General features: G+C 35.6%; 1 protein-coding gene and 1 pseudogene across 1 annotated transcript in view; both read right to left on the bottom strand.

Annotated features, from left to right (window-relative positions):
• LOC109098309 (rho GTPase-activating protein 21-like) overlaps window positions 1–4,244 on the bottom strand; it is a 73,493-nt gene extending 69,249 nt beyond the window's left edge. The window contains exons 1-2 of the mRNA XM_042717952.1: window positions 4,012–4,244; window positions 3,007–3,186 (exon numbers count right to left, since the gene is read on the bottom strand). Coding sequence (XP_042573886.1) covers window positions 3,007–3,081 — 75 coding nt within the window. The 5' untranslated portion in view covers window positions 3,082–3,186; window positions 4,012–4,244. The remainder of the gene's footprint in view (window positions 1–3,006; window positions 3,187–4,011) is intronic.
• Window positions 4,245–7,100: 2,856 nt separating this feature from the next.
• On the bottom strand, window positions 7,101–16,937 carry LOC109054803 (annotated as a pseudogene).
• Window positions 16,938–17,769: the final 832 nt, after the last annotated feature.

The raw sequence follows: 17,769 nt of genomic DNA, 5'->3' as shown, positions 1-17,769 counted from the left end.
TAGGTTCAGCTGAGCCATGTAAAACAAGCACTAAGCTAAACAAAAGACTTAAATCTTCCCATTCACACATTAAATCTTCAGCTCATCTAATCAACATGCAAGCAACAGGTTTCCTTTCCTCATCACGCAGTATGAAACTCCTAATGAAGACAGACCTACCACTGGCAGAAGAGAGACATCCTGTCCCTCTATTTCAGCAGAAAAACAGAGACAGTGCTGAATATTAGATTAAAGGGGAGGGCTGATGTGAGCACAAATCAGCAGATGCTATAAATAGATGACCTTCAACCCGCCTTGAATGCGTACAGAGGTCTATACAAAGGTCTTCATTCAGAAGGCCAGTGGAAAGATTCGGCAGGCTGAGCACAAAAATGTTGATTCATGGGAGTGAACTAATATCACAGCAGGATATCGATACCAGACATAAATCACTAGGACTTGCGTACCTTTTTTTCATTTAGCCCACTTCACTTTCTTCGGGGGCAGCCGTGGCCTAATGGTTAGAGATTTGGACTTGTAACCAGAAGGTCGCAGGTTCGAGTCTCGGTGCTGGCAGGAGTTGTAGGTGGGAGGGAGTGAATGAACAGCGCTCCCTTCCCACCCTCTACCCATGGCTGAAGTGCCCTTGAGCAAGGCACTGAACCCCCAATTGCTCCCCGGGCGCTGGATATATAGCTGCCCACTGCTCCGGGTGTGTGTTCACGGTGTGTTCACTTCTCACTGCTCTGTGTGTGCACTTGGATGGGTTAAATGCAGAGCACCAATTTCGAGTATGGGTTACCATACTTGACAAATGTCACGACTTTCACTTTTTCACTTTCACTTTCACTTTCTTTTTAAATGGGAAAACCCTGCTTATATGAGCAATACAAACTGAAATGAAAAACGAAACCAAATCACTGACCACATTCACGCCTGCAGGAAAAGATCCAGACCATGCCTGACTGCTCAAACTGAGAGCAAGACAAAAGAGGGTCAGTGTTACTACTTAACTTACAAAAAAAAAAAAACTAAACAAATCTTACTATTCAAGGTCAAGTCGGCACAACCCACGCTGAAAGCCATAAGTTAATACCCAACTACACAGCAAAAGAAATATTGCACATATTATTTGACAGAGTCAGCATTCAGATGGTCCCCACATTGACCATGTGTTTAAAGGAAGAGGTTTCACACCAGCTGTTTGCGTTGTAGCTGCACTGCGATCTGACTGTGTGGTTCAGACTGTTTAGAAAAGCTTCCCCCACAGCTCGCGCGCAGATAAACGGATGCTCCTCGCCTGCCAGGGAATTTCCTTCAAGAGCATCCAAAGAATTTCATTTCTTCTGAGGCACACACTTGTGATTACAGATTACAGTCCTTCATGTTTCTCTTGAAGTACAAAGGAATCTCAGACAGCAAATAAACTCCAGGCTGTGAAAAAGTATGGAAAAATCCAGCCTGGTTTCATGCCGAAATGCACATGCATCACATGGGTCCTGTTTGCAGAACAACAATGTTCATCATGAGTCAAAACATTAATGGAAATTAAAAACCTTCTAGACAAACTCCAGTCTGGACTTAAAAATAAAAAATTGATATACAAAGTCACCACATAAGAAAACAGGTTTAGCACACTTGGCTATGAACAAAACCTCAGTGATATATCCATCAAACAAAGTAGCTACTGCAATGCATGGATAATACCACATAACATAACTCTGGAAAAAAAGATAATTTCTTCAATTTGAGAGAAGAGGTAAGGCATTACTTTCACAGCTGGCATTCAGGAATAATGAGCAGATCTGGATGAGGAAGCAGCACAGCTCGTGCAGGCCGCACAACAGCACAACTTAATTCAATCTTATGACCCTAATAACATGTTGCTGCTAGGATTCTTCCAATTGAACTCTGTTAGTCAGAACAGTGTTTCCCATTAATTCCACTTTGGCGGACATTTTCATAATAAACCCGAAAATATATTTACCTTACACTTCTCATAAAAACATAAAAGACCTACGTTGCATTTGTTCAGTTGCTTTGGCTATGAACTAAAATCAAACTTAAGATATGGTTGTTTGCACTTGTTTAATCAAAAAGGCAGTGATTTAACTAGGTATATTGTCTGCTGCGCTGCACGTTTCACAGTGAATCAAGGCACTGTGTTCAGATGATTACAGAATTTCAAAATAGTAGTAATAATACTATAAAATAATTAGTTCTGTTATTATTTGTATTATTACATTCAAACTGTTTGAATTGCTAAAAACACCAATGTGAATGTGATGTGTACTGACAATTAAAAAGAGCTTTAGCTTTGAAGTCCAGGTACAAGTCATTGAATATTTACTCTGTTCACTTTCGGGGCTTGGAGGGGCTCTTAATTTTGCTTCCACAATGTGCATCAGATTGATGCCTGAAATCCCCTAGAAAGAACAAAGTCCATGACCAAAAGTCTCACAGAAGGGAAACAGAAGTAGAAATTCATCGTCTGTTTACATCTAAAATCATCTCACACCATACCTCATTTATGGCAAACTTCTGATGAATGACAGGGTGTGTTTCACTGAGGTTAATGACCTTTTAATAGTGTTTTTCCTGTACTCACTATATGACTAAAGTGAAGTCACACTCACTACAGATAATGTACACTCACTGATGTAAATCCAAATCAAAGACAAACTGTCTATTAAATAAAAACATCTTCTGTGTAACACAGGTCCTCTAACAACTTTTATGCCTATGACACTCCAGTTTCATAAAGTTTTTCTCCTCCAAACCAGTGCTACACGCGCCAACATAAGTGTGAAATATGGCTCCAACAAAAAAATAAATCCTACTTCTCTATTTAAGAAACATTAATGGATGGTAGATCACACAATTGGTATTAGCCCTATGTTCACAGTGGCAGATCTGGGCTGGTAACCCAAAGGATTATGATGATGATCCATGATCCATCACCACTGTGACCCTCCAGCAGGGATTTTTCTTCAATAAGCATCCAGTAGGATAAACCACGGGTCTCACCTCACAGTGCGGAGATGCGGCAGCATAATCCAGCTCTTCCTCATCACCTGAATTCCTCCAATGTGTTGCCATCATTTCACCGCTGCAGCCCACATCTAGAGAAATCTCCTCATATCAGCTCCAAGATCACACTTCAATATCCAACTGGATTTGGATTTCCACATGTTTGGGTAAAAGACCCTAGAGGATCAAATTTAAACACACACACACATTAAACATTTATTTACTTAAAAAAAAAATACTATTTGCCATTATCATACTATAGCACATTAATTTAATGTTTATATTTTTGACAGCAACTTTTACTTTACTTTTTTTTTTTTTTTTTTTTTTTTAGTTTTTAATCTTCAGAGTGAAAATTACATTATATCTGTAATCAATTCACAGTTCTCTGCACACTTTAAGATATCTAAAGACGTTCCGACGCGATTTCCGATTTGTTTTGGTTTATTTTTTTTGACAGGTGCCTTAAAGTAACCCCGTTAACCAATAGAATTCGGCCAATAAAAACACCCTAAAAATCACTTATTCCAGCAAAACGTGAGTCTTTCCCGTCTGCCACATTGTTACATGCGCCTCACATTTTCTTTATTCAAATCTCAGAGGTATCAAACTGTGAGGTATCGCGCACACGAGCTAATTAAACAAGTTTAATCTTGTTAAAAAATAAAATGATAACCCTGGGCAGAGAGTCTAATCGGATTGTAAGCGGAGACGTTTGATGTGGTGTGGTCAGACTCAACTGGTGTGTGTGTGAGCGGCTAACAGCCCAGGAAACTTTCTGCTGTGAATTGATGTCGTGTATTCAAACACGACCGACTCTTTTTATATACACTTTAAAAGTGTCGAACTTGATTTTAACGAGCGAACACATGAAGTCCGTCGCGTGTTGGGCGAAGTTTGAGTGTTTTGAGGAATATAAAAACCTTGGGCTCTGGTTAGCATGAGTAGCTAGCAAAACAAAGTAAAGGCTAACTGGTATTGTAATGGCTAGCCAGCACCTACCTGTTGGGAATAAAGCGCTGATGTAACGCCGTAAACGCCCATTGCGCACCAAAAAACTCATTAAGTCGTCAGAACTGTCAAAGCGACAGGATAGGTCCGTGTCTTGTCCTCAGTCCGAGTGTTTTTGGTGGATAAAAACTGTACGAAAGTTTCCCTGTTCCCCGGTCCAACTCGACGCACACGCGCGCGGCACTCGTTGGATGGGGCTTGAGCGCACTCGGAATCCTTGGAAACGCCACCCTTCTCTAGCTGAGGGAGCCCACGTCCAATCAGGTTCTTCCTAACACTTCACGTTTAAATTTCAGCCAATCATTTGCGTTGTTACAAATTCTATTTTCTTTAAACAATCTGTTATCGCTATCAAGACAATAAAAAAAAAATACAGTTTTCCTTTTATTTCTCACTTCTCAGTGTTTTTTTTTCCTTAACACATCTAGCGTTTTTATGAACAATACTGTTTTATAATTTTTGAAGTGCTTATTTGCAACAAAATAGGGACTTTTTGGAAATGTAACTGTAATGTTATCCATTCAGTATTATTTTAGGCCTATATATGATTTTCACAAATAATTTGAATTAAATTTTATTAGGTTTTATTTTAATTTCAGCTAATGTTTTAGCAAATTTGTTGTGTTTTGTCCATTTATTTATCCATTCATTCATTCGTTCATTTTGAATATGTCTTAGTTATAGTAATAGTTTTTATTCTTTTTTTCTTCTTCAGCTTTTTAATTATTTTTACTATATCAAGTTGAACCAGATAAAAAAAAATAGAAATGGAAATTAAAGTTTTTTATTTGTTTGTTTGTTTTAATGTTTTTAGTATTAGCAAAATAATAAATCTGTATCCATTATAGCAAGTTTTCAGTTTAGAGCTAATTTGGTCCCCAACAAAACACATTGCAGACAAAATAAAATAAAATAAAAATAAAAATAAAATAATAACTGAAACTGGACCACGACACTGTGTACACAAAACAAGAGAATCTTAGTAGAAATTCATAGCAATTTATTCATGTTTATTTGGGGTCTCTGAAACACTTGCTACATACTGGATGCATGTTATGAAATTGAAAGTTTGTTTAGAATCATTTCTCGTATAGGATTAGTAAAAGTCATGAAGTATCAACCCAGTACTTTATATATTAAATATGTTTTAGAATCAGACACTATACAGAAGATGAGGGTTAAAGTCGACAGACTCTATGCCTGTGGGGATGTGTTCTCCTCCCATCTTTGTTTAGTTGTCATATGCTACCAGTACAAATGGAGCAATGGTGTGGGATGGAACATCTTGTTAGGACGTTTTGTCTCCAAACACACACACACACACACACACACAAAAATGGACAGTGCTGCTGTTTATATCTCACCCTGTGACACAGTTTGACCAGACAATACAAAGAAACTGTTTGTGGTATCCTACTCTTCCCCCAAAACTAACCTAAATTACTGGACACTGTTAAATATTTGCTATTTATACTTGATATCCTATATTGGTTTTCATAAAGTCATAGATATAGATATTTTATGTATAGACTCCCAAGTCAGTCGGCTTTCATTCTATATAGAGCATTTTTCGATTCTATACATCTGTCAACAATTACATGGACAATGACAGTCTAGAATAATTATATACTTCTGTTCATGGACAAAATCCCTCAAATTCTTGCTCGCTCTCTCTCAAATACAACTGTTTGTCTGGATTACTGGAGTCACATGTTGGCCCGGTTCAAAGCAGGGTCGGGCAGTTTTGGCATGCGATTGGCAGTGGCTGTGGAATGTCTGCGCACACACACTGTGTCTCGCAAAGCAGACGCAAGAGGAGCGGCTGCTATGCTCACAATCTCACAGAGCTTCACCACACTGCATCCATCATCTAATTAAAATCCCAGTACACTTAAGTCAGTGTCAGTATTTAGCAGATTATAAGTGACATGCACAATTCATCTTGTAATATCGTACTACAATATTATTTTAAGAAGCATTTTTTTTAAGTATATAGATTAATACTTCTAAATATTAAACTATATATGGGTTTTAAAGAGTATTATAGTATAAACTACTAAAATACTATATATATATATATATATATATATATATATATATATATATATATATATATATATATATATATATATATATATATATATATATATATATATATATATATTATACACACACACATACTTCCAGCCAAAAGTTTTTGAACAGTAGGATACTTCATGCTTTTTAAAGAATTCTCTTCTGCTCACCAAGCCTGCATTTATTTGATCCAAAACATGGGGGGGGGGGTATTAAAGTATTAATTTCTAGTTATAGAAATTAATACTTTTATTTAGTAAGGATGCTGTAAATTGATCAAAAGGCATGTTAAAAGACATATATAATTTTACAAAAGATGTTCTTATGAACATTTTATTCATCAAAGAAACTTGAAAAAATTATACTCAGTTGTTTTCAACAATAATAATAAATGTTATTTTGAGCAGCAAATCAGAATATTAGAATGATTTCTGAAGGATCATGTGACTGGAGTAATGATGCTAAAAATTCAGCTTTGAAATCACAGGAATTACATTTTAAAATATATTCAACTGTAGTAAACATTCAAAGTCAAAAAAGTCTATAAAAGTTGTCCTAAGACAAGAACACATTTTGTTTTAGGTTTTAGGACAACTTTGATGAAAGGTTTAGATCCACTTCAAATGTTGACTACTGTGTATATATACTGAACTGAAGAAATTACAAATTTAGTATGGTACCACTTTTGTTTATATGATTTTACGAAAGTATAAAGATGAACAGACAGACAGACAGACAGACAAATGATAGATAGATAGATAGATAGATAGATAGATAGATAGATAGATAGATAGATAGATAGATAGATAGATAGATAGATAGATAGATAGATAGATAGATAGATAGATAGATAGATAGATAGATAGATAGATAGATAGATCACAAAGCGAGAAAGAGAGAGCGGGCGACAACTTGAAAAGAGAGGCCTGTGAAAAAGTGTTTAGTTTCTAGAGGCATGCACAAAAGTTCCTTTCATTCATGGCCAGCCGAAGGGGCCACCTGTTTCAGGGATTGGGTGGCCTTTGTTCCTGACCAGGGACTTTCACAATACTTCCCAGCCCAGGGAATTCCTCTCTCTCTGCAGTCGGATCTGAAATGGAGCCCGAGCCGTGGCAGACACTCTCTCGGGAAGCAGCCATCCCAGGAAGAATGTCAGTCAGCTGCATGTCCTCCTTATGACCAACTTGGATATACGCCTGCCAGTTATAACCGGAAAACAGAAACAGTGTCCATCTTTGTTTAGATGAAGTCTGTTCTAATTCATTGCATAAAAAGCAAGATTGTGTGCTTGGGAAGGTCTTTTTAGACATACGTGACTCCCACAGAGATTATATTACTAATATCATACTCAGATTAGCCTGCCTTTATTATAATGTGGAAGGTCACAGCTTTGTTTACTACAGATTTTTTTTGAGGCTGTGCACACAACATAACACAACATACACACCACAGACACCCCCTGCGCTGGGAAATAGTGAACAAACCCAACAAAAACTGTGGTTAAACAACCCAACAGAGAGAGGGACGCTTTGTTTTCACAGCACACTGAAACTCCCTCTTGCTATTTAAATGCTGGAGTCATATGTCAGGTGTATGAATCAGGCTCGACGGTGCCACCCATCTTCTATTGTGAATGTCCACTCACTCTACCAATGCCCCATTTTTATTTATCTGGCAAATCATGAGAACAAAACTAAAACATCAGGACAGCAGCTTCATGTTGCCTTTGTGTGCTCCTTTTTTCCTTTCTTGGTTTTGTGAAAGCCACGTAAATGAGGGTCCATATAAACTAGATTTTACAGTGTGAGTGGGGCTTGCTTGCCATGTGGCATTGCCATCGGCCATATGGTTGCTAAGGTATTGTGAGTGGTTTTTAGTGAGTTGCTATGCAGCTGTCTGACCGGCCCAGGTCAAAAGAGCCTGAAAAATATATGTATGTGTATTAATACTTTTATTCAGAAAAGATGCATTAAACCGATCAAAGGTGTCAGTAAAGACTTACGAAAATGTGCCACCCCTGCACTATGCTTTTTATTGTATTGAAATAAGCATATTTAAAATGAATGTTTAGTTGATCATTATTACTAATTACACTGTAATAAAGACTACAATGCTTTAGAAGCCTAATACTTCTGAGGTATTATTGCCTATATTGTCAGTGTGTGTTATTTGAGTAGTAAAGCATCTTTTTGTAGGGGGACTATATTTTAAAATAAATGTTGTCTATATGTTACTAATGTGAAGCCTAGTTTTGGATCTACATTCTTTTTTAATGTCCTTGCATACGCAAACAGGTTTGCTGGTTTTACATAATCACAGCAGGAGTTATTTGCACAGACAAGAGTGATTTTAGGGTGAAGGAAAATACATATTTATAGTCTGTTTGTTGAGTTTCGGCCTCTTCTTTTGTCTGTGCATCTCTCTGCGTAGCTATCAGACATTCAAGGAGGCAACATGAATTACTTTTGTCATTTCCTGAAGTATCCAGTCTAGACAGAGAACCTTCCAACCTCCAGCAGAGTCAGTCGAATACACAATACACTGTCTATCTTTAACTAGAGGCCAGAACTGACACATTACAGAAATGCACCACTTCTACACCACTGTAACAGGAAGCTCACAGGCTTAAACATATGCCATGACTCAATTCCTTGAAACCAACTTTACAGATGGTGGTAGTGTACTTTAATTTGGGTGGAAACTCAACACAAAGTAGGAGTTGACCTTAAATGCTTATTTGAGCTTTAACTAGTTCCACATGGTCACATAACAGATAGTAACATTGCCTGATACTGTAGTAACTCTATAGGGTAAAAGATGTGAGAGATTCATTGTATGAAACTCTGGGCCAAAAGAAAGTGTCTTAGAAGTCTGCACAATTTTGTGCATCTGTGCTTTTTGGCACAGTTTTTGTGACCCGAATATGCCTATGATGCCCTGAAATGTAGGCAGTTCATTAAACTTTGCTCGATTTGAATCCATTTTTAGCTTATTCTATAGATTTTGGATCAGGTATTGTAGGCCCTGATTTACAGTTGCTCTGCAATAGGAACATCGACATCAACACATTTTTCACCGGCACTGAACACGAGCAGCAGTCAGACGAGCAGAAGAGGCTAGGCAGAGAAAACAATGAGCAACAGACGCGCTTACATAACACACACCCAGGCAAACTTTGTTCCACTTCATCCCATTGTGTGTGTGTGTACAGGTGTGTGGCATGTTTGAGTCGTCTTCTGAAGTAACAATACCACAGAAAGTGATCCATAACCAAACAAGCAGTCTTTCATCACTATTGTTCAAAACAGATCAACGAAAAATTATGTAAGTGATGAATACAAATGCATAAAATTTTAATGTCGTTACATGGAAATATTATAAAATGTATAAAATTCACATAAATGTAAACTTCCACAAAAGTTGCCCAACAGTTTCTTAAGCTGTAGTTCATATTTAGCTTCTGCTGGTGAATAATCAGTGTAAACAGCTTTCCATTACTGAATGGAACACAATTCATATTTGCATTAAAACAACACCCTATTATGATGGCCACTTGTTAAAATGAGACACATTTAGTCTTAAAGGGACAGTTTACTCAAAAATGTTCATTCTGTTATCATTCACTCACCCTCATGTCATTCCAAACCTATAAAACTTCTGGTCAACTATCCCTTTAATGTCTAAATAGCTTACATATATATATATGTATATATATATATATATATATATATATATATATATATATATATATATATATATTACAGCGAGAGTATGTTAGGATGTTATGTACTGTTTACTTCTGCATACAGAGAGATCATGTAACCCAGTACTTAATTTCTAACCAGTGAAACCGTTCCATATTGAACGTAAGGAGAACAGGAGATATTCTTTTGATAAAGGTGCTTGATAACACATATGTGAGATCCACGGATATCTTCCATCCTCCAGTCAGCCTTCAGACACTCATATACGAGTGAGATCATCTTCTTCAGATCTCGTATTTCTGTTTCCCTCTCGTAGTAAGCTCTCAATAGAACCACTGCACACTAAACACATCACAAGCGCAACAATGGACAAAGATAGCTAGATGAAAACAGAAATTAAACAGAAATCCATTAAACAAATATTCCAAGCAGGCTTGGTTATCAGGGGAAAGACAGTCTCTACAGACATCAGTTCTGTCTCACACAAAAAGCACTCCTCACATGAAGATCCTCCACTCTTGGTTGATTTTTTTTGTCACCTGAACCCCTTTGACCTAACATATTTACTTGAAGTTCCCCCTGAGAAATATTTCCATAATTGAACACATCTGTTGTCAGTTAATGGTCAAATGACGCAGTTAAACAAATAAAAAAATTATATTATTAAACTAATAAAATATTCCACTTCTTCACCAAGTGTTTTATTTTGATTATTTTTTATTTTAAAATGAATTTACATTTTAAAGTTTGCAGTCAGTAAGGTTTTTCCCCCCTTTTTAATGATAATCTAGTATTTAAATATACATAAGGCCCATTTTTAATATATTTTTTGTGCATTTTATTACATGCCAAGTATGTATTTATTTAATTTTTTAAATAAATGATTTATTAGAAATTATTAGCAAAATCTATTTTAATTGAAAAACTGTTCTTTTGAACATTCCATTTGTGCACAACATTGATAATGATCAACAATGTTCTTGAGCAGCAAATCAGCATATTGGAATGACTTTTTTGAACAATCATGTGACATATGCTAAAAATTCAAATGGTGACATCAAAATATAAATAACATTTTAAAATACATTAAAATAATTAAGTTATTGTAATAATATTTCATAATATTACTGGATTCACTTCGAAAATACATTATGTTGTGAGTGTGCCTATGATGCCTGAAAATGCTGTCTATGTAGGCAGCTCACTAGATTTCAGAGCGGCACTACTGTCTGTGACGTACGCATGTGAGAGATAGATTCTAGATTGTTGGATAATTGAGTTGAACAGCCCAGGGCATTCTCTGAAGTGGGTGTCATTTTTCACAACAGCTCACTTACCCCTAGCAACCAGGCCTCCAAATGGAGACAGATGGACAACTGTGCAGCTGCAGAGAGACTTTTCTTCCCTAATTCTCACAGTGCTAATGCTGTCTGTCATTTCACGCTTTGAGTAGACATTACAGGCTCGGCTCAGTAATACGTCACCGCAGTTCAAGCAAACAAACTAGAGAAGTTCTGCACACGCTGATCTCACAGCAGTTGTCACGTCCAGACTGTGGAATATGTTGACACAAGGGGCGAGTCCTTCATCTGGGGATATTCTCACATTAAGCTTCATAAAGCTCTTTGACAGAAGTGACTAACAACATTTGCGTACACTTTTACAGCCCGAATGAAGCCATCAAGGTGTCAATTTCAGTCAGTGTAACAGTTTAAATGTTCATAAACAGGCTCTTACATTGATATCTCTGAAGTATTCGTTTTAATCCAAAGCATAGCCGACCACAAAACAATTGGGGATCTCAAATCCAACATCTGGAACAAATATGACATATGAATGAAATGGATATGTTCATCTGTGTTTGGGACATCTTGGTGTTTCAGACTATTGTTTTCGAGGGAAAAATCAGACAACAGGGCTCTTAACCCTGTAAAGCCTGAAATATGAAATAATAGTAAAAAAAAATCACTTTTTTTTTTAAATGGAACAGTCTACTGAACCTGTAAAAAAAAGTGTTGAATATCATATCTGATACATCCGTCTTTTACAGCTCATACAGAGAGAATATGGAGCTGAAACTGGAGGAGGATAAACCCTCAGTTGTATACAGATATTGATTTAAAAATATGCCGTTTGGGACAGTTGTTGATATTTACATGAACAAAAACAAAGTGAGATTAATTTCTGAGTGTAGTGTAAATTAAGGAGATCTTATTACAGTATGGCAGAATACTTCTATAAAATGCATATTAATATCAGTTGTCACTCTATATCTCCTAATCAAATGTCTTAGTTAGAGGATATGAGCAAAAAACATATTATGTAATGAGATAAAATGACGATTAAGAGATGAACAAATAAATGTTTCTCAAAAGCCTGATGGATCATATTTGATACTTGCATTTTAATATGATTTTCTAAAAAAATATATATGGATATTAAAGTAAATGTAAGTTGCTTCAATCCAGTAATTTTCTTTCTGAAATATATTAACAATATAAAAGTTATTATGCTTACTTTATAACAATTAGTAAAGATTTCACAGCAGGTGGACATTTTTACAATTATTCTAAAATTCTTTAGTATAGGGACCAATTCTCACTATTAACTAGTCGCTTATTAGAATGCCTATTATCAACATATTGGCTGTTTATTAATATTTGTGACCCTGGAGCACAAAAGCAGTCTTAAGTCTCTGGGGTATATTTGTAGCAATGGCCAAAAAAACATTGTATGGGTCAAAATTACCGAGTTTCTTTAATTCCATAAATCACTAGTATATTAAGTAAAGATCATGTTCCATGAAGATATTTTGTAAATTTCCTACCGTAAATATATCAAAACTTCATTTATGATTAGTAATATGCATTGCTAAGAATTCATTTGAACAATTTTAAAGGTGATTTTCTCGGTATTTTTATTTTTTTGCACCCTCAGATTCCAGATTTTCAAATAGTTGTATCTCGGCCAAATATTGTCCTATATTGCTTTCAGCTTTCAGATGATGTATAAATCTCAATTTCCAAAAATTGACACTTAAGTCCAGGGTTACATTTATAAAGCACATATTCTGCATGACCATATTCTACATCCTTAATCCTACACAATACCTAAACTACAACTACCTTACTAACTACCTTACAGGGTTAAAAGTATATTATCCATTTTATTAATACAATATTATTCACATACATTTGCATTAGTTTAGATGATGTATGTAATCATCACTTACAGTCTGGCAGATATCCGGTCCCACTGGGCACCCGTTTGACCAGCAAACTGTGACAGACACAAAATGAGCCCCACAAAAACACTAGTTGTGTTGGTAATATGTGCAAGTTTTCTGCAAACAATATTCATACACTCCTGCACTGACTGGCTAAAGAAGGTGAGCTCAGGCCTGTACTGGTCTATCTCTCTGTGGACTCACCCAGCTACTTTGATCATCTTGGGCCTGAAGGCTTCAACGTGATCCAGCAGAGTCTTCATGGTCTTTCATGTGGGAGGCTGTCGCTCACTTTCAGCTTAAGAAGCACACTTGACAGGACTTCAGTCATCTTGGTATTGCATGAAATCATCATATCTCAGAGGCACAAAATAAACACTAAAATGCATGAGTTAGCTGTTATGTACTGCAATGTGTCTTATCAAATATTACTGTACTCCATAAGAAAATCATCATCATTTATAAATCACAAACAAGTTTAATTCATTGATATAATAGCAAACATATTATATTATATTATATTATATTATATTATATTATATTATATTATATTATATTATATTATATTATATTATATTATATTATATTATATTATATTATATTATATTATATTATATTGTGTTGTATTGTATTGTGTTGTTACATTATATTATGTTATATTGTAATTATATTATATTATATTATATTATATTATATTATATTATATTATATTATATTATATTATATTATATTATATTATTCAAAAGTTTGGGCTCGGTAAGGTTTAAAATTCTCTTTTGCTCACCCATGTTGGATTTTATTCAAAAAGAATAGTGATATTTCACAATTCTTATTATATTGTTGGTGAAAATAATTTTGATGCTAAAATATTTAATATTTAAATTTTTTCCGGATCCTCAAAAGAACAGCATTTATTTGAAATAAAAATCCTTTGTAACACAGAGTCTTTACTGTCACTTTGGATCAATTTACTGCATAAAAGTTTTATTTCTTTAGTTACACTTTTTAAGGTTCAATTCCTGTTATTAACAAACCATTAACTACAACTTTTCCCTCAGACTCCTAATTGGCTGCTTATTAATAGTTAGTAAGGTAGTTGTAGTTTAGGTATTGTGTAGTATTGGGGTGTAGAATATGTGCTTTATAAATACTAATAAACAGCCAATATGTTAATAACAGGCATGCTAGCTAATAGTGCGAATCGGTCTGTATACTAAAGTGTTACCATTTCCTTTAACAAATAATAAAAAATAAGTAAGTAATAATGCACACTTTTGAACAGTATTATATGTTTACAAATACAAACATAATTGATTTAATGTAAGCCCCTGATTTTGCAGAACTTTTGCACTTGTATCAGACTGTGTACAAAGAAAATCAAATGCATTAAAAACAAATGTAGAAAAGAAAATGTAGGGCACGTATGGCATCATTAAAAGCAGCAAGTTAGCAAAAATAGACATTAAGACTAAAAACAATCCTCTGGCTTCTTGCTGCTTCTTGATGCAGTTTTCTTGCTTGAATAAACAGGGGCACAAAATGGTACATGATTGACTGACCTCTAAAATGTTCAAGCATATTGAGAGAGAGGGGCAGTAAGCGGAGGAATCTTCTATAAAGCATCTGAAAGGCCTTTCTTCATTTGAAAGGTTATTAAAGTGACTGAGAGAGTGAGTTTATCCAGACAGACAGCAGATGTACCTCCACAATCAGGATGTTCTTCAGGACATGTGAAGAAAGACAAAACGCTCCGAATATATATAACAGAATACTAACTATAAAAATAACTCACATAGACAAACAACAACAAAATCAGCACTGTACTCAGACTAGGTCAGTATAATTGTGGGAAAATACAAAAACAACTCGGAAGTAAACCATCCGGATGCACTGCGCTAATGAGAATTTGTGGGATTGTGCTTAAATATTTTTTAAATAATTTATTTTGGGGTAAAACATTCCCTGTTTCCAGTAGATTTAACCATGGGCTAGGTTAGAGACTTTTTTTAACAACATGTAACTTTAAAAAAAAAAATGATAATAATGAAAATTTATAAATTTAAATTATTATAAATTCTAAAATCTTTATTATGGTGTGTATCCCATCACATGAGCAAAAAAAAAAAAAAAAAAAAAATTATTGACTATGATTATTTCCCAGGATTCAATTTCCAAGTTAAAACAGAGGGAACTCATATTCAGGGAAGAATAAAAAGACAAAAGACGCTTTAATGAACTGTGTCTGTATCACAATCCTGAGCTCTGCTGGGAAATCCAATTACCTGAGCATCTGAGCAGATCAATCCTCTTACTGAAGATTATACATCATAAAACGATGACAAACTCTCTCAGTCATGTCTATCACAAGACACACGCACACATCTCTCAGTGCTCCTAACTAACACATTTGGCCTAGTTAAATTAAATTAACTTCAAAAGGTGAATCTTAAAAAACATGTCCAGGTCAAATTTCACATGAAAAAAACATGATATTTCTCATAAAGAAATTAATGTCACTTTTTGCATAGTGACATTAATTGGCCAGTTTTCATGTGAAGTTTGTTTTTACTTTATCACTCAGCACAGACAGGTTTTCCACTCCTTCTATGTGAAGAACTTGAGCTGACTGGTCATACTTGTGTGAAAACAGAAGTCAAATATTATTAGTATTTCATTTAATATTTCATTAAAAGGGAAAAACAAATCAACACACACACACACATGTTGGTATATGTGGTTTATGGGGACTCTCCATAGGCGTAATGGTTTTTATTCTGTACAAACTGTATTTTCTATTGCCCTACCCCAACCCTACACCTAACTCTACCCCTCACAGGAAACTTTGTGCATTTTTGGATTTTTAAAAAAAACTCATTCTGAATGACTTATAAGCCTTTTGAATTACGGGGACACTGGAAATGTCCTCATAAATCACCTCCTCATTGTAATACCTATGTCATAACCATGTCATTATACAAATTTGTGTCCTCATAAACCACATAAACACACTCACTCACACACACACACACACACACACACACACACACACACACACACACACACACACACACACACACACACACACACACAAAAACATTTAGTTCATATTTACTGGGACCAATGTGTCTGAAAAGATTATTACCATTTACTATAAAAGAGTTAAGACATCAGATCAAGTTAGTGTCATAAGTTAGTGTCTGTTATTATTAAATTAAGTGGATGCTTTCCAGACAAAGTGATTTAGTAAATGACAGTTAACCTAGATTCACATGGGTTCAACAAACATAGGCTTTATTTGAAAAATGTCAGCAGAGCTGGAAAAAAAGCCCTCAAAGCTGATATGGAAATCAACTGACTTCACAGTCTGAGATACAGAGCATGCCAAATATAAAGTCATGACGCCCTCTGTTGACTAAATACATACAATACACTCAAACAAAGTGGCATTTGTAAAAGAAAATCTTTGTGTCCACATGCACGATCGCCTGGTCGAAGCAGTTTCATGCTGTTTCAGCGTGTAAAACGCTTAGGAAAAACATTTTCAATTCACTCTACATTCAAATTCGGAGGAAAATGGAAAAACAGCATCTATGGAACAAGATATCAAAGAAACAAAGAAACTCCATGCGTGCTCACCTGGTAGCTCTTGAGCCAGATGGAGTCCACCCCACATGGGAAGGGTCTTGTTGGAGCTTCGGCACTAGACTTTGATGGAGTCCAGCAGGTCAGCGCAGAGCTGATAGCCTCCCTGCACACAGCACCACGATGTCATGATCGCCAAGATCATCCATGATATTTCTGGCCAGTCTCTCTGTCCTGAAAAATCCCAAGACAGCACAAAAAAGTCTAACTGTCCACTTTGTTCCAAAAAGTGAAAACATTAACACTATATCTACATGCTTCATAGTCATACCGGTAAAACAATCCTTCTTGTCATCATAAATTAAAAATATTATTTACAAACCCGATTCCAAAAAAGTTGGGACACTGTACAAATTGTGAATAAAAACAGAATGCAATGATGTGGAAGTTTCAAATTTCAATATTTTATTCAGAATACAACATAGATGACATATCAAATGATTAAACTGAGAAAATGTATAATTTTAAGAGAAAAATAAGTTGATTTTAAATTTCATGGCATCAACACATCTCAAAAAAGTTGGGACAAGGCCATGTTTACCACTGTGTGGCATCCCCTCTTCTTTTTATAACAGTCTGCAAACGTCTGGGGATTGAGGAGACAAGTTGCTCAAGTTTAGGAATAGGAATGTTGTCCCATTCTTGTCCAATACAGACTTCTAGTTGCTCAACTGTCTTAGGTCTTCTTTGTCACATCTTCCTCTTTATGATGCGCCAAATGTTTTCTATGGATGAAAGATCTGGACTGCAGGCTGGACATTTCAGTACCCGGATCCTTCTTCTACGCAGCCATGATGTTGTAATTGATGCAGTATGTGGTCTGGCATTGTCATGTTTGAAAATGCAAGTTCTTCCCTTACAGAGACGACGTCTGGATGGGAGCATATGTTGTTCTAGAACTTGGATATACCTTTCAGCATTGATGGTGCCTTTCCAGATGTGTAAGCTGCCCATGCCACACGCACTCATGCAACCCCATACCATCAGAGATGCAGGCTTCTGAACTGAGCGCTGATAACAACTTGGGATGTCCTTGTCCTCTTTAGTCTGGATGACATGGCGTCTCAGTTTACCAAAAAGAACTTAAAATTTTGATTCGTC

This window comes from Cyprinus carpio, chromosome B2 (assembly GCF_018340385.1).
Source record: "Cyprinus carpio isolate SPL01 chromosome B2, ASM1834038v1, whole genome shotgun sequence".
Lineage (NCBI taxonomy): Eukaryota > Metazoa > Chordata > Actinopteri > Cypriniformes > Cyprinidae > Cyprinus > Cyprinus carpio.
The sequence above is the reverse complement of the archived record's forward strand: the minus strand, read 5'-3'. Positions and strand labels throughout refer to the sequence as shown.